The 21,874-nt window shown below is 42.4% G+C and overlaps 1 protein-coding gene across 1 annotated transcript in view; it reads right to left on the minus strand.

The window, feature by feature from the left end:
• LOC141099133 (polymeric immunoglobulin receptor-like) overlaps positions 1-21,874 on the minus strand; it is a 181,791-nt gene that overhangs the window by 13,944 nt on the left and 145,973 nt on the right. Inside the window, exons 4-7 of the mRNA XM_073587265.1 lie at positions 12,290-12,464; positions 9,763-9,878; positions 7,663-7,797; positions 5,667-5,795 (exon numbers count right to left, since the gene is read on the minus strand). Coding sequence (XP_073443366.1) covers positions 5,667-5,795; positions 7,663-7,797; positions 9,763-9,878; positions 12,290-12,464 — 555 coding nt within the window. The remainder of the gene's footprint in view (positions 1-5,666; positions 5,796-7,662; positions 7,798-9,762; positions 9,879-12,289; positions 12,465-21,874) is intronic.

Raw genomic sequence — 21,874 nt, forward strand, 5'->3', positions numbered from 1 at the left:
ATGTTTATTAATGAACAATATGATTCATTAAAAAAAAATGGTGTGGGCTCCGGCGCACTTTTCTGTACCAGAGGAGGAAAGCCGACGGTCGGGGGCCAATATTTGAAGCCTGGGAAGGGGGTATACCCATGGCCCCTTCCCAGGCTATGAATATCAACCCGCAGCTGTCTGCATAGCCTTTACTGGCTATTAAAATAGGGGGACCCCCAAAAAAATGATGTGGGGTCCCCCTATATTTTATAGCCAGAAAGGCTACACAGACAGCTGCAGGCTGATATTCATAGCCTAGGAAGGGGCCATGGATATTGGCCCCCCCGGCTACAAATACCAGCCCGCAGCAGCCCCAGAAATGGTGCATCTATAAGATTCTGGCACTTTGCCCCTCTCTTACAACTCCCGTGTAGCGATGGGATATGGGGTAATAAGGGGTTAATGTCACCTTGCTTTTGTAAAGTAACATTAAGCCCAGTTAAAAATGGAGAAGCGTCAATAAGATGCCTATCCATTACTAATCTTCTATTAATAAAGGGTTTAAAAAACACACACATAAGAATAAAGTATTTTAATGAAATAAAACACAACACGGTTTTCATATTTTTATTGCACGCCCAGATCCAAACGACGCCCTCTGTCTCCTATAATAAAAAGTAAAAAAATAAACCAACTGTATACTCCCTGTCTGACGCAGTCCAATTAATAACGAGTGTCCCACGACGATCTCCCCTAAAGAACAGTGACATCAGGTGATGTCACTGCTCTATAGGGGCTCCCAGTGATGAACTGACAGGAGACAATGGTTCTGGCAGTGCATCACTGAGGTTACCTGAGTTCAGGCTCTCACCCGATGTCAGTGTTCTACACTGGAGATCGTCGTGGGACCCTCGTTATTAAATGGACTATGGCGGAAAGGTAAGTATAGGTTGGTTTATTATTTTATTTTTATTAAAGGAGACAAGGGCTTCGGGGAATTAGGTGATTGGTAAGTATGTACTCTATGTTATGTGTTGTATGTTATATGTATGTTCTGTATGTTATATGTTGTATGTTCTGTATGTTTTTTATTTTTATTTTTTTCACATTCAGCACATTAGCCGGATGATGGGATTACTACTGTCCCATCATTGGCTAATGTGTCACTCACTGTCAGTGTAGCAGGCACACAAATACACACACACACACATACCCCAGCACAGCCCACAGACCCCCCCGCACAACCCGCCGCACAGCCTGCAGATGCCCCCTCACAGTCCGCAGAACCCCCGCACAACCTGCAGCACAGCCCACAGTCCCCCCCACACAGTCCGCAGCACAGCCCGCAGACCTCCCGGCACAGCCAGCAGACCCCCCGTACAGCCCGCAGCACAGCCCGCAGACCCCCCGCACAGCCCGCAGACCCCCCGCACAGCCCGTAGGCCCCCCGCACAGCCCGCAGACCCCCCCGAACAGCTTACAGACCCCCCATACAGCCCACAGACCCCCCGCACAGCCAGCAGACCCTCCGCACAGCCCGCAGACCCCCCACACAGCCCGTAGACCCCCCGCACAGCTCATAGACCCCTCTGCACAGCCCGCAGACCCCCCGGCACCCCACAGCACAGCCCAAAGCCCCGTCTGCAGTGCACACGCTCCATACTGGGCTGTGACGTGCGATGCAGCACCGCCCACAGCCCAATCACTCTTGATGAGTGACAGCAGTCTGTGAAGGCTGGGTCATGCCTGCCGATGATGTCACGTCAATTTCCAGAGTCAGGAACTTGATGTGACATCAGCGGATATTAGCGGCGGTTGCAGCCTGGGAGTCACGTGACCTGAACTCAGCCGCCAGCATAGAGCTGCTCACAGGAAGTACTGGCAACAGAAGGTATTTACAAAATTCATTAGGGGCCCTGGGGGGATACATTGGGGGGTTAATATAAAGTAGTGGACAACCCCTTTAAATGAGAAAAATCTGTAAGTAAAAAACACACATTTTTAGTGCGTTTGCGTGTTCATAAATATCAATGCTATTTTTCTCATAGAGGCAGTTCAAAAAAATATTCCCAGATTGTTTTTAACAATAATTGCTTATTCTTTTGCTATTGAGTTTTCAAAATAACATTTTTTGGAAAAAAAAAATTGAACAAAACCATAATGACTCGCTCACATGTCCGTGTTTTAAACACGTATGTGAAAGAAATGGTACCGGTGTTATATACATTGTAATGATAAATACATACAGCACACGGACTGTACACGGAGGCCATCCCTGTGCTGTATGTGTTTTTCACTGACCCATAGACTTGTATTGGCCCTTATTATCCGTGATACCGGAAAAAATTGGCATGTCTGTGTGTTTTTAAAATCCATGAAAAACAAGAAAACCCTGATGACAAACTGCAAAGTATAGGGGAAGCTATGTAATCTAATTATTTATCTATCTGTGAAAAACGCTGATGTCACTGATGGTAAAAACGGACACAATGATGACACACTGACACAAAGCACTCATGACAGTGGTACCCTTTTTTCATGTCCATGTTTAAACACGGACATGTGCCTGAGGCCTAATGATGCAGGTGAAATCTGGTGACAGGTCCTCTTTAGCCCCTTCACGGCCTTGGATGTATCCATACATTTAGTTACTTACTGACCTTGTATGTATGGATACATCATGGCAATTTTGCACGCACACGGGCTGTGAGTGTACGATTGCCGCTGGGTGTCAGCTGATTCAGACAGCTGACACCCAGCCCACACCGCTCCTATTACTTTAACCTCCTAAACGCTGCGATTTATATCGACAGCCCCCACTGACCTCCGATCAGCACATCCGTGACAACATCGCAGGGGCCGGATCGTTGTCATGGTGACCTGATGTCGTCATGACGACATCCGGATCTCTAGGCACTAGCAAGATAGTTAGAGCATGCGCAGTGCATGATTTAACTAAGGCCGGGGTCACACTGGCGAGGAATACGGACGAGTGAGAGGCGTTAAAAGCACGCATTACACACGGACAAATGATTCTCTATGGGGCAGCTCCCATCAGCCGTATATTTCACTGGCGTATTCTACGGTCCGTGCCAATCGCAGCATGCTGCGATTTGTTAGTGTACTACGCCCGTAGTACGCCAATGCAAGTCTATGGGTGTGCTAAAAATACGCATTACACACGGACCACACATGTGACTTGCGAGAAATACGCACCCAGTGTGCTTTAGAAAAGCCGGCAATTCAGTGCGCGATACAGTAAAATCACACTGACAAGTTTAATAACACAAACGAAAGAATAGATATAGACATATATAATACATACATATATATATATATATATATATATATATATATATATATATACATATCATTGAGACAAACATATATATATATATTTATATTTCACAGAGTTCTTCATAGCAGAATAGCCGCTAATTAAATTGCCGGCTTTTGTGAAATCATTCCCCAACCCGACATGAAATGACACATGGTTTACATTCAGTAAACCATTTCATTTCATGTTTTGTTTTGTATGTCTTTCATTAGTAATTAGATGAGGGTTGATGTGTAAAATTTGGGATGTGTAGGTGTTAATTTAAAGGGGTAATTCGTTGTTAAAAAATGTGTGGGCTCCCGCATTGACAAATTACTGCGGGAGCCCACACATTTTTTAACAACGAATTAACCCTTTAAATTAACACCTACACCGCCCAAATTTTATATATACGTATACGTTTTTTCTAAGATTTTCTATTATGGGTTTGATTTATTTCAGCAGAGTAGTATAATTTTTTTGACTACAAGATAAGTTCTATTTTTTCTGCTGATACCCATTCTGTGAATTATTAAGAATTTTTAGACTACGAGATAAGTTTACAGTCCTCTATTACGAGATAAGTTTACAGTCCTATACTACGAGATAAGTTTACAGCACCTAGCACTTTTTTTAGCACGAGACAATTATTGTCTCTCCACTATTCTCGGTATTGTGGGTGTGAGTGTGGGTATTTTTTGTGTCCCCTATTTTTGTATATGTAGGGAGGTCTAGGGAGTTGCTAGGGACGCCGACGTTGAGCGGGGGCGCCACATCGTCAACAATTAGGGTGCCAACCTCTGCGGTCAGGAAGGGTCTTGGTAGGGCATGCTAGGGCGAAGTAGTTTTTGGCCCTTATTGTCTGTGAATTATTGAACCATTTGGTTACCTGACCCTATATCTATTTATCTACCTCCCTATGTATTGAGGTAATTTTACTGTATTATGCTTTTTAGTGATTGAATTAAAAGTTAATTTTTAGGGATTATTCTTTTTCTGGTTCTGTTTAGAGTACATAATCCTGAATATATAATCTACTGGAGGTTTGCAATAGACCTTATTTCTGTCTGGTTCTAATAGGTCACTGTAGCTTGCAGACCCAATGGTCATTATTTGACATCTGGCTGCCATGACAACCCTCGACTTCCCGCAATCGCATCATGGAAGTTTCAGATGGGGTAAGCAAGGGAGCCCACTCCAACTTGAAACTTTCTAAATGCTGAACTCACTACTTTAATGATCATGACATCTAGAAGATAAGATAGCCAGGGGCTCGCTAACATGAGGATAACATCATCAGTACCATCATCATCGGTACCTGAGCCATTCAGGTCCCGATGATTGCACCGGTCCGAGGTGGTATTAGCAGCGGAGTCCTGAAACCTATCCCTGTATGACCACCAAAGTTCAGAGCAGGTTAAAATACAAGAAACACATGTTTAAAATCTAGCAAAATGGAAAAATATCAACCAACTGCCATGCTTGCAAAGAAAAAAGAATTACTGAAAAAGTAGATGTGAGTTTTCTTTAATATTGGATTCACTTATTGCTTTGCCTAAAAAACATGCTCCAAAGACATCATCTCCATCGGTTTATCAAAACTAAAGTTAAAGCCCCCTATACATATTAGAGTAATGTAGACCAAATCCGCCAACATTGGCAGATTCATCTGATAGCACTGTGTATGGGGGCCTCCCACTGATATCAGGGGTGATAAGCTTCTGGCATGTCTGGTTTCGAAATAATGCTCCTTTTGTTTTTGGCAAGATAATTCGGCACCAGAGGAGTCTGGAAGTGGCTCTCTCGTAGAGCAGAGTGGGAACTCCTGTGTATGGAGGTGTTGTGAGAGATAACTGCCAGCTAAATGATGCTTCTATTGTTTATGGGGCGACTTAGTACAGAATGGATTCTTCTGGTGCCCCATACCTGGATCTGATGAACGATTTAAGATCCAAGTGTTGAAGTGTTAAACAGATCCAGAAATCCTTATTACTATCATCTCAAATGCTATGTGCTAAGCGTGTACTTGGATTCAGCAAAGTCGAATTTCAATAGTAATTCCTTTTAAACTTCCTAGAATATTGATTTTTGCAGTGAATTTAAAGAGTTAAAGGACATTTTCAATCAAAACAAGTTATCACATATTGATCCTGGGGTCTGACCACTGGGATCTGCACCAAACGGCAGAACGGCAAAGTTTTATTCCCGTTGGAGGGCAGTGCTTATACTTGACTGCTGCTCCATTTATTCCCAGCAGCCCAATATAGAATTAATAGATCAGTAGTCTGTCAACTAACTGGCCACTCCGTTTTGTAACAGGGATAAAAAAAAATTGAGAAAATATTAAGTCCCTGCTTATATGCCATGCCTATATACATACCTGTTTCTCTAAAGAGATTGCCATTATTTGTCAGCTCCTTCATCTCCTTTCCTTCAACTTTTTCCTCTCCCGCTGCGCCTTTATCCATCATTGAAACATTTTTCTGGAGAAAGACAGAATTGATTGTAGCTGTGTAATGAAACAGAAAGGAAGGTTCATTAGGAACAGCTACATCAGGGACAATCATTAAAACTGTTTTGACCATTCAGTTCTGGGGTCCCGGTTTTAATTCAGCCACAAACCAAAATCATATTAGGCTAATTAGGAATTTAGAGAGTTGGGGACAGGGACTGATGTGACTAATGACAATTGCTGTACATCACTATGATTATGTTACTGCTATATAAATGAATATTATAAATATTAATGCATCTTTTCTGGAGTAAATACATTAAAATATACTTTGTTCTGGCTACATCTAAGTGGAACAACAAGAGGTGTTGGTGCACAAACTCCTATTATTTGATTAACTTAATGGGGTTGTCCCCTTTCACCTAATTTTAGCCCACAGCTTCTTTTACGTGTAAAATAACAAACTGAGCTTTACTTACCCTCCATAGGTCCAGCGCTGTGTCTATACTAGTGACGCAGTCTTTGTTGATCAACTGTAATGGTGAAGTCATGTCATCAGCGTTGCTGCCGATCACTGAGGTCAGAGGCTCAACCGATGTAAACAATGCAGATTAAAAATAGGTGAAAGGGGATATCCCTTTAAAAGTGGCACATGAACACTTTAGGAAGGTGACTTTTTTCAAGTTCGGAGTATATTAACATGAAGTTTTTATACACTGATATTGAAATGGATTTGCTTCAACAACCACATCCAAGAGAATTAGAAGCATGTTTCTTAAATGAATCTTAAACTAAATTTGCTTCAAAATCCACATGGAAACAATGGGCTGTCGTCTATGATTCGTTCAAGACCTGCAACACTGAATTTCACTATATTTTGTCATAACTGGAATTTATTGGGCCCTAAATCAAAGTCTGCAATGAATATATTGTATTTATAATTAGAGATGAGCGGATCTTTTGAAATTTAAATTCCATGACTTCACCAAAACTTCACGAAAAAATTGTTTTGCTGGGCATACATTCGTGCAAATCTCAATACTGGAAAGCTTGTAATTGCTGGGACAATATATGTGTGGAAACGAGAAATATGAAGCACCCAACCGACCATAAGAAGTTAAACTGTACAGGAGAGCGAGGACCCTGCTGATCATAAGAGCTTACAATCTATTGGAGAGAGAGAGGACACAGCTGAACATATGAGTTTACATACCACAGAGTGGAGAGAATTACCCAGTGACTCTGGAGATGGAAATTGACTCGGCCGTAAAAAACTGTGCTCCGCTAAGAACTGCTGATCTGTGATAACCCAGGTAGGTAGTGACCACCATTGTACAAAGTTTATATCTGTAAGATGTCATAGCTGTAGAGCATTATGATGAGGGCCGCAATGAAATGCAAAATGACTTTAGGGTGCTCTCTGATTTTTCAGCAGTTTGGGAAATGGTGCTGGGCAAGTTTATTTTGGGGGAATTGCGAATCGAACGTAAAAATTTTTGAATTTGAATGAAACCGCCAATTTCAGGAAATTTAACTTGAGCTTCATTCCCTGTGGATGAATCCTCTCAACTCTATTTATAATACTGTTCTCTTCAAAGAAGGCAAATTAAACTTTTGTGCCCTCTCAGTGTTCGCGCCTTAGATGAAACAGAATGTACAACATCCCCTATAGTAATGTCCCTATGTGTTTATGTATAGAGGACGTTCTGTCTAGTGTGTGAGCGTTCCATCTTTGCATGTCCTTTTATTTAAATAGATTTTGTTACCATATTTATATTGTGATCATATTTATATGTATGTTGTGCCCTTGTTTGCATTATATTGCATACTTTTAATCTCTTGAGAACATGTTTGCATGCTGGATGTGTGAAGAATTAATAAGCAGCACAAGTATCTGCTTATGTTGTACACATACTGTGCATACCTGTTTCTCCACCGTTATTACTGTGCCTTATCAGCGCAACAATTGACGTCTCATCTTCTTCGTCATTTTCCTGTCTTGCTGAGCCCTCATTTATCATTAAAAAATTTTCTTGGCGGAGAACAGAATTGATTGTGTCTGTATATTTAAAGAAAAAGGACAGTTCATTAAATGGAACAGCAACCCCAGTGACAATCACAGTTTGGTAAGGTCCACACAGTCAGAAACCAGCAGCACTCTGAACGCAGCACATGTCTGCTCCTTCCAAAGCGCTGCCGGCTTTTCAATGCAGGTGATTCTGCATGTGTTCATTGAACCGTGCAGAATCAACGCATCCAATACATTGTACTGGTGATATTTATCTTGTGGAGAATGATCGTCTCCACAACACAAGATAAATAGACATGTTGCGGTCTGGAAACACACGCCGCCTGTCCGTCTCCGCAGGCAAGCTCGGGGCATCCGTACACACATAGTGGGCATGGGATTTCATGAAATCCCATCCACTTTGTAGTAACATCTGGACGCTGTGGTTGTAAGCAGCGTCCAACCTACAGCGTTTACTGACATAACATACCGTTAGGATATGTGTACACTGCTTCTTTTTTCAAGTGCATTCAGGCTGGAAACTGAAAAAACTAAAAACTACAAAAAGAATGATCATATGCACAACAATGTTGAAATGACTTGCTGTGCATGTGTTCTTCCTTTTGTGACTTCTTTTATTGAAAGCTATGAAGTGGCCAAAGTAAATAACCAATCCATTCTTCTGGAAGCGAAACCACCACTATATTCTATATGGCGTGTAGATTTTTTTCCTGAAGCATCTTTGCTTCAAAAATGATGCGGGTATGTCAGCATCTAAAAGACCTCATTTAGATGTCAGTGACTTTTCTGTTACGCATAAAAGCTGCGATTGTCATCAGTGCTTTGGATCCGATTTTTATCAAAGTTTCATCAATGATTTTATCACATGAAAAAAATAAATAAATAAATTACAAGGATCTCCTACACATACTATTGTTAAAAAAACAGATAGCACACAGATGCACAATTTATGCTGTCTGTGATTTTTCAAGGAACCATAGACTTTTAATTTTGATCTGTGACTTGGATCAAAAATGGATATATCTCCATTTTTTTTCTTTTTGAGGACTACTTCGTCTGAAAAAAAAACACACAGACATGTGAACAGCAACATGGACTATATTGGATATATGTTTTATCCATAAGCACAAGTTGATGAATCATGGACATCTCAATGAGGCCTTTTTCCAACGGCTATAATAATTGTGAATTGAATCATGACATTTTGCACTTCTATTGGATGTGATCTCCAAATGGACCAAACAAATAATTTTTTCATTTGTTTGTGCCATGCAAATTTTATATGTGTGCGTCTGTTTTTTATGACCGTATGACATTTATGTGGCATCTGATTTTATACACCAACAGTTTGAATTATATATGATCAAATAAAGTACAGTTTTCTAGGTTAATAATGGCAATGTATTTGTAAAAATCAGATGCTACATGGATAATTCATCCAAGATCCAAAAACACTGTTATCACACTTGTTCCATGTGAAAAAACTGTCATCAGGCCAGTTCTATTGTATTACATTGATCAGTGTGCTGTGCAATTTCTACTCGGACAGCACATGTCTATATTATTTGCTCATCTGAACTAGCCATAATTTACAACTAGAAATGACTGAACTCGTGGAAGTTTGGGTTCTGGAACCCCACCCGAACTTTAGTCCAAAGTTCGATTCGGGTACCAGAACTGTACCCGAACTTGAACCAGAACCAAACACCATTGAAAACAATAAGCACCTGAACTTTGGAGCTGGAAAACATTTATTCTCTCTCTGGACTTCTCCTAGAACTCCAAACATTAAAATTAAAATGGACTTCCGGGTGTAGTCCTTGTTCGGAGCTTAGCACTGGACAATGAGTGTCTGGTACGAACCCCGAACTTTTAAGATCAGGTTTGCTCATCTCTATACACCAACCCTGATCCTGCTGAAACTGCCTGGTACAGAGAGAATTCAGATGCCCCACAGATAAAATAGTCAATGAAATCATTATTGCTAGTTCTTACCTCTTTTTTTTCGAGCCTTTATTAAAATGGGAATCAATGTTGCAAAACCAATGACAAAGGTAATGGCCAGTACTAGGATCAAAATGAGGATCAGGTTCTTTGGGCTAGAAACATTGCTGTATGTAAATAAATATGAGATAACATTTACTTGCGTATGTATGTATCATTATGAACTATAAGGTAAAAAAAATATAAATATAAATAATACTACTAAAACCTAACAAGTTAATAAATACAGTATAATAGATTGAGAAAGTTTTGTCATACATTGGGTAAGATACAAATTAAAGGATTTTGGTCATGAGCCATAAAAGAGCACCAAAACAAGTGCATGGGACCTCTGTTGTACCTCTGTATGGCTACTGAAGGATACAGAGATTTTGTCCTATTGAATGTTATAGGAATCCAACACAATATAAATTTTTGCCATGTCTTATCACATGCTGTTTGTAAAGGGGTGCAAAAGAGTTGTACATTTTCGGATAAGCACTTAAACCTAGTGGGTATAAGCCCCCCACAGCCTTCTATATACAGTATGAGCCCCACATAGCTCCTTAAATACAGTATGGGTCCACACAAAACAGTTCTATATACAACATGAGCCTACAAATAACTCTTACATACAGTGTGAGCCCTCACAAAGCCCTCTATATATAGTATGAGGCCTGACTTAGCCCCCTAAATACAATATGAGCCTCTACATTTACATTTCTATACAGCATGAGCCCCCACATATCTACCTATATACAGTATGAACCTCCACTTAATCTCCTATATATCATAGGAGCCCCCACATAGTCCCCTATTTACAATACTAGCCCTCACAGAGCCCCAACAATTATGCACACATCCCATACACGTATTACAAAAAAAACACATACTCACTTTGCTCTTGTTACCCTGACAATCTGCTTTGATCCTCGAGGCACCACTTCTACTTGTGGCAAGTGCATATGTGGCACCACTGAGGGTTCAGTCACCACAGAGGTACTGGACCTCAGCCAGAGGTGTGGTATCCCACTTTCCATATAAGGTGAAGGCACCTGACCTGACTCTGACACAACACCTGCACCCACCACACACTATAACAGCAGGTGCCCCTCTCATCCCTGCTGGCTAAGAAAGGGTGTTGGGAGGTGGATGAGGCTTGAGGGATAGAGCAGGATAGAAGGCAAGTTAGAAGAGTCTTCCCGTAGGGGAAGACAAGGAAGGACGTGCATAGGTAACCTTCCCATAGGGGAAGGAGGAAAGAAATAGAATTGTACAGCGGCTCCTTGTCTGGAGGGGCTGCTGGAATGGACAGAAAGACTGAACGGAGCTCTCTGAAGAGGGAAGGGATCCCAGAAGCATGGGTTGAGCAAGTGCTACCCGTGGGGCTCGTTCCACGCTGACGGACGTCAGGTGGAGGGATCAGGTCGCAGAAGGGTCTCGGCCCCTAGCCTATTAGAGTGGACAACAGAACTCAGCTAGCAAGCTGACAGCTGTGGCAACTTTAGGGGCCATAGCCACCAACCACAGTTATCTTCTCCAGAAAAGCAGCCATAAGGGAGCAAGGGAATGCAAAGAGGACGTTACCCGACAGGGTCCGTGACTGCCGGCCTGGGACACTGAATGGGAGGTGCTGGGAAGGAAGAGGAGTAGAAATCAACACAGTGAGACGGCCAGGGAAGGTACACACTAAAGGGAGTGCTGGAAAGGTGTTCTCCATCTACCTGGAAGCTTGCTGGATCCCTTACCTGGAGGACGCAGCACCAAGCTTGTACCTGTGTACACTAGAACTGTGAGTAAAGCTTTGGAACTGCACCCAGCTGTGTCCTCTGAATTCTTCCTGCGTCACTTACTCAGCACTGCTACAATTCTTGCCTAGCACTATCACCATCTCCCTCAACAACATCTCTCATCTCCCCTGGGACAAAAGCTCTGCCTGTGGAGAACTATACCAACTCTGCTGCATCACACCATCAGTCCCAGAGGATCTGCACTGCAGCGCTGGTCACCTCTAATCAGATACCCCAGGTGGCGTCACAAACACTTTATTCCAACTCTTTATTTTTCCCCTGTAAATATTCCACTTTTATTGGACGCCTAGGGCCATGGACTAAGTCCCTGCCGCTGTGACACAACCCTTTAAGAACCAGCCCGGTACCGAGTATCCCCACTGCCCTGCCGGGTGATCCACATACATGCTGGTGTGCTGATGTCATCATGATGGCCAGCGCCAGCTAATGATGTCAACATGCTGGAACGTCACAGCAGAGTCAACGGGAGCTCCTCTGGAGCTGTGCTGCCACTTTGTATCGCTGGCAGCTGAGCGCCAAAAAAGCATTATAACAAGGGCAATCTGGCCATGGCCCCCTCAGAGTCCCGGGCGGTAGCCCAGATTGCATGCATTATAATCTGCCAATACTTGTATCACCCCTTAATACACAGAGACTGTCTGAGCAATTTACAAGCTCTGTGCAGTGACATAAAGGATAATCTTTAGGGAACACATAGATTCTAATTGTTTATAAAATTGTAGACATACCTCTGATAACTACTATTGTTTTGTCCTGGTTTGGACTGAGGGTCTAATGTAGAATTTCCTTGCAATATTGTCACCTTCGAGTTCAGCATGTACACCGGCGTAGTCTCATTATTCTCCGCTGTCCCAGGCAGTTGATCAGTAGTAAACGGTGTGATGTTTTCAGAATGATCTATTCCTAAAAAGAAAATAAAAATATTCAACATGGCATTTCATTTAGAATTTAGGTATTGAAAAAGAAATTAGGGTTGTATAGAATAAAGCAATGATATTGTCAACATAAAGAATTCTCCAGTTCAAGCAATCCCCATAGTTAGAAGGGTTACATGACAATAAATATATCTCAAAGTGCCCCCCCTACTGTGACCTTCCATAACCAGCTGCAATCTGTGGTGAATCCTGGCAATAAGGGTTCAATTAATTTGGGTGTTTTTGTCAGAGTTCTGGAGTACCACACCTTTAAATGCAAAAAAAATTAGCGACTTTTGCCTTTTTTACACCAGTCTTGGACAGCTCCACTAAAGCGGATTGGTGTTGCATCTTACTCCAGTGGTGCAGTAATTAAGACTGGTATGCACAATGTCATTATTAAAATATCTGGCTCTACGGGGGCAGGGCAAATTAAGATTACACGTTGTCTAATCAATTTAATTGGCTGCCTGTATAATGCAGGACATTACAGGATCATTGCAAGATATGCTCCTTTTACATGCCCCAACTCTGACCAAGAGTCCTAAACAGTGTATCCCCTCTATCTGTAATTCCCTTATAGAGTATATAAAGATACATATTAAAAACCAGACATCCCCCTTTAACTTTATAAAAACCCTCAAATACTACATGACGTTGGTAGTGTCGAGTTGCCACCAAACAGGCGTGGGAACAATCTCACCCTGTCACCAAACCTCCCCCCCGCATCACCTCCAATAATCCCCACCACAGAACACGGAGACTCGAAATTTCTTTTGGAATGTTATGGCCACAGCAGCCTTTATTATAAACACCAAAAACACAAACAGTTAATCATAAATCACATTAACAATAACATGAACCTGAGAAGGAGTCCTTGAAGCCCCAAGATCTTGGTGAATAACCCCAAAAATTGCTGTGGACAAAAACCCCTCATGATTGCTCCCAGCCGATACCCCACTGGCTCGGGAGCACAAACACCGATATATCTTGTCCACTAAGCTACTCGGGGATCCGCCACTTCGGCCGGAAACTCCCCCACCACCTTTCACCAGATCACCCCCAAGATACCTGTTTAAATGAAGGAGACCCTAGACACTGAGTCTCCAAACCCAATTTTTACCGACTTCAAGGACTCCCCCCCTCTCGAAACCGCCATGACCCAAAATAAAATATAACCAACAGCACACCAAGAACACAAAGGGAGGGAGGGCGGGACTTCTTCTTGTGGGGGGCCAGATCCAACGAGGAAGGGGACACCCACACCATTCCTCTATATACTCCCCCAACTCCAGGGTACTCCCCCTGGTAGCCGACCACCCCCCCGTCATGCTGGCCTCCGCCTATGCCTCCTTGGGGGGGGGAGGGGAGGGGAGGCTCCGGCCAATTCTTTACATTTTTAATCTAATGGTCAAGTGAACCACAATGATCCTTATCACTAATCGGCACTTGAACTATTTATTTCATCACTAGAACAGGGTGGGCTTCCTTCCCATGAGAGCAGAAAAGCTTTTCAAAGTGACACTGTTTGAAAATGTTAAATGTAGTTTTGGCAGCGTGATAATTTTGTGGCTTCTGAACCTGGTGATTTGACATACTTGCCTACAATTTGGACTTTGCCAGGTCAATCACACAACCTAGATTGCAAAATGGACATGGTATTGCAAACCCAAGTTCAAAATGGAGTGTTCTCAGGGCTTTACCAGGCATTTGTGGGGGCAGAGCTTAAATGTCCACAATTTGGAATTCTGAATGAATGGAATTGGAATTCAATCCATTTCCAAATGTATCATACAAACATGGATGAATCACCAGGCGAAAATAATAATCTGAGAAAAGCCCACATGTCACTATCTTTGCGATAACTAAAGAATGGGAGTAGGGTCTCTGTGGATGGCTGCCAATGTGGAAAAGTGCCACCTAAGCAGATATTTTAGGGACCCTGGCCTGGGAAGGAATGAAGAGACTTTACAACGACTGTTGTGTTAGTTGCAACACAGTGTTCCAGAATTTTTAAGATCTTAATAATATACTGGTATACAATTATCTTTATAAAATAAAAAAATCAGGCTTTGATCTGTTTAATTATGTGCTGGGCAAAATATTTTTTTTTTATATATATATTTTTATTTACCAGAGTAAATTTTGCATTAATTACTAAAGCTTCTAACTCTGCCAGTTTAGTAGAGCACCTTTTCCCTAAACACAGACCCCTAATATATGAGGAAGTAAGGCTGGTTTCACATTTGTGTCTGTTTGTGCAGCGTTTCATCCGCAGCAATCCGTATGCGTCATGTTTTCCTAACTTTAACATGGTGTACGCAGGGCCATGCATTTGCATCAGTTTGCTGCATCAGCGTACGCATGCGTTGTTTTTCGATGGGCGGCGGGGTCCGTCGAACACATCATGTTGGATTTTTGTAAGCGGCAAAAATCCGTCAAATATGCGCATTCATTCGGATGAGTGCGTCAAAATAAAGCATGCGTTTTTTACATAATCTTGTCTGTGAAATGAGACACGCCCATTGGGTGTGGCTTGTGTCAGGGAAATTTTCGAACGCATGCGCTGAAAAAACACAAACACATGCAAAAAACGCATGCAAACGCAGCGTTTTTTTGCCGTCATGCGTAAATTGATGCGGATAAAAAAGGAGGCGTAAACATGCATTAGTATGCGTTTTGACATGCGTTTGCACATGCAGATGAAACGCTGCGCACACAAACGCTAATGAGAACCTAGCCTAAGTTGTTTTGAAATATTTAGAAAGTCTGATGAAAAACTAGAATGGTTTATATTTAGGGTATGTGCACTCAAAGTCTTTTCCAGTTAAACCAGTCATGTTTTCAAGAAGGAATTCTAAGTGTGAACATTTCTCTTTGTAGACAGTGCTAAGCCAATGTAACCCAGACTTATAGGCCTGGCAAATAGTGATGAGAGAGTACCATAATATTCGTAATCGCTATACTCATAACGAGCACTTTGTAAAAATCTCGTATTCTTTCCGAATAGCGAGTACAATGCAAGTCAATGGGAAATGCAAGTAATTTTCTCCTGGACCCTAGAAAGGTGTCTGAGGGCCTGAGGAAAAGGCTGAAATGGATGTGATGAAAGTGATTAAACAGAAACGACAGCAATGTATCATCCCTGTCCACAACAACTTGTCCAGGTGTCTGTTGTTGGGTGGACCTTCCCAGTTATGGCGTTGGTGAGAGCACGGTTCAGATTGTTTATCATGTGCTTGTGTAACATAGGGACGGCACACCGGGCAAAATAGTGGGGAAAATGGCCTAGTGCGTGCTTGGTAGCAGGCAGTAGGAAATGTTTGGACTACTGCTTTGCGTAGAGCATGTAACGCCTTTTTAAGTGGACTAATATGAACAGCAGAAGCCAGGTTCTGACCCCCAAAACAGCAGGGAAAATGGCCTGGTGCGTGCTTGTAGCAGGCAGTAGGAAGTGTCTGGAGTACTGCTTTGCATAGGGCACTTAACGCCTTTTCAAGTGGACTAATGTGGACAGCAGAAGGCAGGCTCTGACCCCCAAACAGTGAGGAAAAAGGGCCTGGTGCGTGCTTAGTAGCAGGCAGTAGGAAATGTTTGGACTACTGCTTTGCATAGGACACTTAACGCCTTTTTTAAAGGGAATCTGCCACCCCATTTTTGCTCTATGAGCTGCGGCCACCGCCATCAGGGACTTAACTACAGCATTCTACATCAGAGGCTTATCTACAGCATTCTTATCTACAGAATGCTGTAGATAAGCCCCTGATGGCGGTGGCCAAAGCTCATAGAGCAAAAATGGGGTGACAGATTCCCTTTAAGTGGACAAATATGGACAGCAGAAGCCAGGCTATGACCCCAAAAACAGCGGGGAAAATGGCCTGGTGTGTGCTTGGTAGCAGGCAGTTGGAAATTTTTGAACTACTGCTTGGCATAAGGCACTTAACGCCTTTTTAAGTGGACTAATGTGGATAGCAGAAGCCAGACGCTGACCCCCAAAGCAGCAGGGAAAACGGCCTGGTGCTTGCTTGGTAGCAGGCAGTAGGAATTGTTTGGACTGCTGCTTTGCGTAGGTCGCTTAACGCTTTTTAAGTGGACTAATGTGGACAGAAGAAGCCAGGCTCTGACCCCAAAAACAGCATGGAAAATAGACTGAGACTTTAAAAAAGGCAGCACAAAATGCTAGTACTCTGTGTGCAGGAAAAGTATTGCTTTGCCTCTAACAAGTGCTGTTTTAAGATGGACACAGGCAGAACACTCTCACCTCTCCCTACGTAATACACAATCTCTCCCTCCCTGTACTCTGACTTTGTTGTGTGTGTCTTCAGCTCTGAAAAGGGCTATTTTTTTGTGGTATTGTGGAGCTAGTGACCGGCTCCTTTAAACTGTCCCTGCTCGAGTATCTCTCTCTCCCTACTCTACACTGACCTAGTATACACTGCAGGTAGCCCTGAAAAGGGCTTTTGTGTTATCAAGAATCCTAAAGGTTCTCCCTAGCAGCTGAGTGATCTCTTCTAGGGATGGGCGAGTCTACTCGCTAGGACTCGTTACTCGGCGAATAGTAAGGGACTCGCTGGACTCGTTACTCGGTGAGTCTCCCAGTGATTACTCGCACAGTAACGAGTCCAATGCAAGTCAATGGCAATCCTAGTTTTGTCAGAGTTTTTTTTTCTCACTCGCTAGACTCGCTATATCACATCGCTGTCAACAGCTAGTCTGAGCGAGTCTACGATTCCGAGTCCTGTATACTGGATTCGGGACTCGCTTATACAGAATCTGTTATATTCCTACAAGTTTCCAAGACAGCCTATGTCAACACACAGCGATTGTGAGCGAGTCTGAGCGAGTCTACGAATCCCGAGTCCTGTATACTGGATTCGGGACTCGCAAATATAGAATCTGTTATGTTCCTTTGTAATTTGTAAATCGCACATTACTCGCTAAAACTCGCTTCCCCATTCATTAACATTGGACTCGCTAGACTCGCAACGAGTAGCGAGTCCCGGGCTCGGACTCGCTAGAGTCAAGCGATTCCGAGTAATTTAGGACTCGCCCATCACTAATCTCTTCCTATGCTTGTAGAACACAGGCTCTGGATGCAATATTCACAAAATGGCAACGGCAGGGATTCAATAGACCCTATGATGCTGGGCAGCCAGCCAATCGCAGTAATGCCACATCTAAGATGTCTGCGGCATTACTGTGATTGGTTAAGAAGCCCAGCATGTTTAGTGGCTGCAAAGGAGGCGCCAAAACTGCTGGGTGGGACATCCGAATATAGCGAGGCAAGTACACAAATACTCGCAATGTAACGAGTAACCCGAATACAGTACTATCAGTACGAATAGTAACGGATATATTCGCTCATCAATACAGGCAAAGTAATATTGACTTTGTAATGGGATTAATACTCTCAATAGCGTTCTTTTCATTGTCCTCTCTAAAGAAGCTATTTGCATATATATTTTCCAGAGGAACATTGCATGGTCTATATGTAAACTTACGCCGGTTTGACATTCTCCACAAGAAGAAACGTTCCCCCTTACACTCCAAGTCAGAGGACTCTCACCTAGCCAAATACTCTCACCTAACCAAATCACACCTCCTGCTGCTTTGCACTGATGAGGAATAAACACCCTCAAAGGGGTTATGCACTTCTTGCACAACCCTTTTTTAACCCCTTTACTCCCAAGGGTGGTTTGCATGTTAATGGCCTGCCCAATTTTTACAATTCTGACCACTGTCCCTTTATGAGGTATTAACTCCGGAATGCTTCCATGGATCTCGGTGATTCTGACATCGTTTTCTCGTGACATATTGTACTTCATGTCAATGGTAAAATTTATTTCATATAACTTGCGTTTATTTGTGAAAAAAACAGAAATTTGGCAAAAATTTTGAACATTTTGCAATTTTCCAAATTTTAATTTTTATGTCCTTAAATCACAAAAAATGGCACAAAAAAGCTTAATAAGTAACATTTCCCACATGTTTACTTTACATCAGCACAATTTTGGAACCAAAATTTTTTTTCTGTTAGGAAGTTATAAGGGTTAAAAGTTGACCAGCGATTTCTCATTTTTACAACATCATTTTTTTTAGGGACCACATCACATTTGAAGTCACTTTGAGGGGTCTATATGATAGAAAATACCCAAACTGACACCATTCTAAAAACTGCACCCCTTAAGGTGCTCAAAACCACAATCAAGAAGTTTATTAACCCTTGAGGTGCTTCCCAGGAATTTTTTGAATGTTTAAAAAAATGAACATTTACCTTTTTTTCACAAAAAAAATTACTTCAGGTCCAATTTCTTTTATTTTACCAAGGGTAACAGGAGATATTGGACTGCAAAAGTTATTGTGCAATTTGTCCTGAGTATGCTGATACCTGATATGTGGGGGTGGACCACTGTTACGGCGCATGGCAGAGCTCAGAAGGGAATAAGCGCTATTTGACTTTTTCAACGCAAAATTGGCTGGAATTGAGATTGGACACCATGTCACATTTGGAGAGCCCCTGATGTGCCTAAACAGTGGAAATCCCCCAAAAGTGACCCCATTTTGGAAACTAGACCCCTCCAAGGAACTTATCTAGATGTGTGGTGAGAACTTTGAACCCCCAAGAGCTTCACAGAAGTTTATAACGTAGAGCCGTACAATTAAAAAAATATTTTTTCTACAAAAATGATCTTTTCACCCCCAATTTTTATTTTCCCAAGGGACACAGGACACCAAAAGTTATTGTGCAATTTGTCCTGAGTATGTTGATACCCCATAAGTGGGTGTAAACAACTATTTGGGCGCATGGCAGAGCTCAGAAGGGAAGCAGTGCCATTTGACTTTTTTGGCTGGAGCTGAGATCAGACGCCATGTTGCGTTTTGAGAGCCCCTGATGTGCCCAAACAGTGGAAACCCCCCAATTCTAACTCCAACTCTAACCCCAACACACCCCTTACCCTAATCTCAGCCCTAGACCTAACCCTTGCCCTAGCCCTAACCTTAACCCTAATCCTAACCCTAATGGGAAAATGGAAATAAATACATTTTTTTAATTTTATTATTTTTCCCTAACTAAAGGGGTGATAAAGAGGGGTTTGATTTACTATTTATGGCAGTTTTTATGTTTGGCAGCTGTCATACGCTAAAAGACGCTTTTTATTGTAAAAATAGTTTTTGCATCACCACATTTTGAGAGCTATAATTTTTCCGTATTTTAACCCACAGAGTCATGTGAGGTCTTATTTTTTGCGGCACGAGTTGATATTTTTATTGGTACCATTTTCGGGCACGTGACATTTTTTTTAATCGCTTTTAATTCCGACTTTTGGCACGCAGAATGAACAAAAACCAGCATTTCATGTATTTCTTTTGGGGGTGGCGTTTACACTGTTCTGCGTGTGCTAAAATTGATAAAGAGGTTTTATTCCTCAGGTCAGTACGATTACAGACATACATCATTTATGTTTTTTTTATGTTTTGGCGCTTTTATACAATAAAACCAATTTTATATAAAAAATAATTATTTTTGCATCACTTTATTCTGCGAGTTATATCTCTTATTTCTTCGCTGATGACGCTGTGTGGTGGCTCATTTTTTGCGGGACAAGATTACGTTTTCAGCGGTACCATGGTTATTTATGTACCTCTTTTTGATCGCGTGTTATTGCACTTTTTGTTCGGCGGTATGATGATAAAGCATTGTTTTTTGCTTTATTTTTTTTTAAGGGGTTCACAAAAGGGGTTAACTAGTGGGACAGTTTTATAGGGCGGGTCGTTACAGACGCGGCAATACTAAATATGTGTACTTTTCTTGTTTTTTTTATTTAGAAAAAAATAATTTATTAGGGAATATATATTTTTTTTATTTCATAGAATCATAGAATCGTAGAGTTGGAAGGGACCTCCTGGGCCATCTGGCCCAACCCCCTGCTCAAAGCAGGATTCGCTAAATCATCCCAGTCAGATGTCTGTCCAGCCTCGGTTTGAAGACTTCCATTGAAGGAGAACTCACCACTTCTCGTGGTAGCCTGTTCCACTCATTGATCACTCTGTCAAAAAGTTTTTTCTAATATCTAATCTGTGTCCCCTCCCATTCAGTTTCATCCCATTGCTTCTAGTCTTTCCTTGTGCAAATGAGAATAAAGATTTGGGATTTTTTTTAAATTATTTTTTTTTACTTTATTATATTGTCCCAGGGGGGGATATCACTGTCTTGTGTCAGATACAGATCACAGGCGCTGCTGCAGGCTTCCTCATGAAGCAGGCAGTGAGAAAGCCGCCTCCCTGCAGGACCCCGAAGGCCCCTGTGGCCATATTGGATCCGGGGGCCTGCAGGAAGGAGGACTCTCAGAGCGACGCAGCACATCGCGTCGCTTCGGGGGTCGCAGGGAAGCACGGAGGGAGCCCCCTCATTGCGCGCTTCTCTCCTATGCCCCCGGTAAACATGATCGCAGTGTGCCAGGGGTTAATGTGCCGGGGGCACTCCGTGACTGCCCCTGACACATAATGCCGGGTGTCAGCTGTGATAATCTCCCCGTGAGCGCCGCTGATCGCGTGTGACGTAATATTCCATCCTTGGGACTTAGGTCCCAGGTCACATGGACGGAATATTACATCCAATGTAGGATAGGGGTTAATCTTCATGTTTCCTCTTTGCAAAATAATAACACTTATACTCGCCTCCTGTGGCGCTGTCGGTGCCATTCCAGCAATGTTGGAGCTGCCTCTCCAGAGGATTACATATCATTATTATGCCATGCAATCCCTGCAGCTAATCAGCGCTGTCTTTAGTCTCCCTGCCTTTCGATAAATCACATACATCTGGAGAAAGTCAAAGCTGCGGCTCTCTCATTTTCTCTGAATGTATGTGATATATTCGAAGGCGGGAAGAGTGAAATCTTTTAGGCTTGATACCCCAATAAGTAGCACTCAAATTCCTGCACTCTTTCTCTCCGAAGAGGATATTTTCATATCTTAGAGGAAGATGCTTCATGGCATGGTGGAATTTCTTTCCTCAAGCATTATTTTTTGCAACATTTTGGTTGTTTCTTGATCAGTATTACATTTTTGACCGCTAATGGTATATTTGAGCATTTTTTCTACATTTTTAGGACGGTTTTCTACTTGCATTTTCAGGTGTTTTTTTCACGCTTCTCCCCTCCCCCCATAAAGGACACTAACTCACTCACTGCCACGTCCCCCATCACACACATTCTCCTCCTCCTTCACCAAATGCTACATGGGGTCTGCACATGGCGCACAGACCCCTGGCCACTGTACCTAATGCACATGCTCTTTCTTAAAGGGACCATCCTAAAGTGTCCCCAGCCAATGGCTCGGAGACACTTCCTATTTAAGGCACCTCTAACTGAATTGAGGTGCTGAGCAATATCTATAGTT

Source organism: Dendrobates tinctorius, unplaced genomic scaffold (assembly GCF_039654945.1).
Source record: "Dendrobates tinctorius isolate UK_male_01 unplaced genomic scaffold, ASM3965494v1 ptg000098l, whole genome shotgun sequence".
In the NCBI taxonomy this organism is placed as follows: domain Eukaryota; kingdom Metazoa; phylum Chordata; class Amphibia; order Anura; family Dendrobatidae; genus Dendrobates; species Dendrobates tinctorius.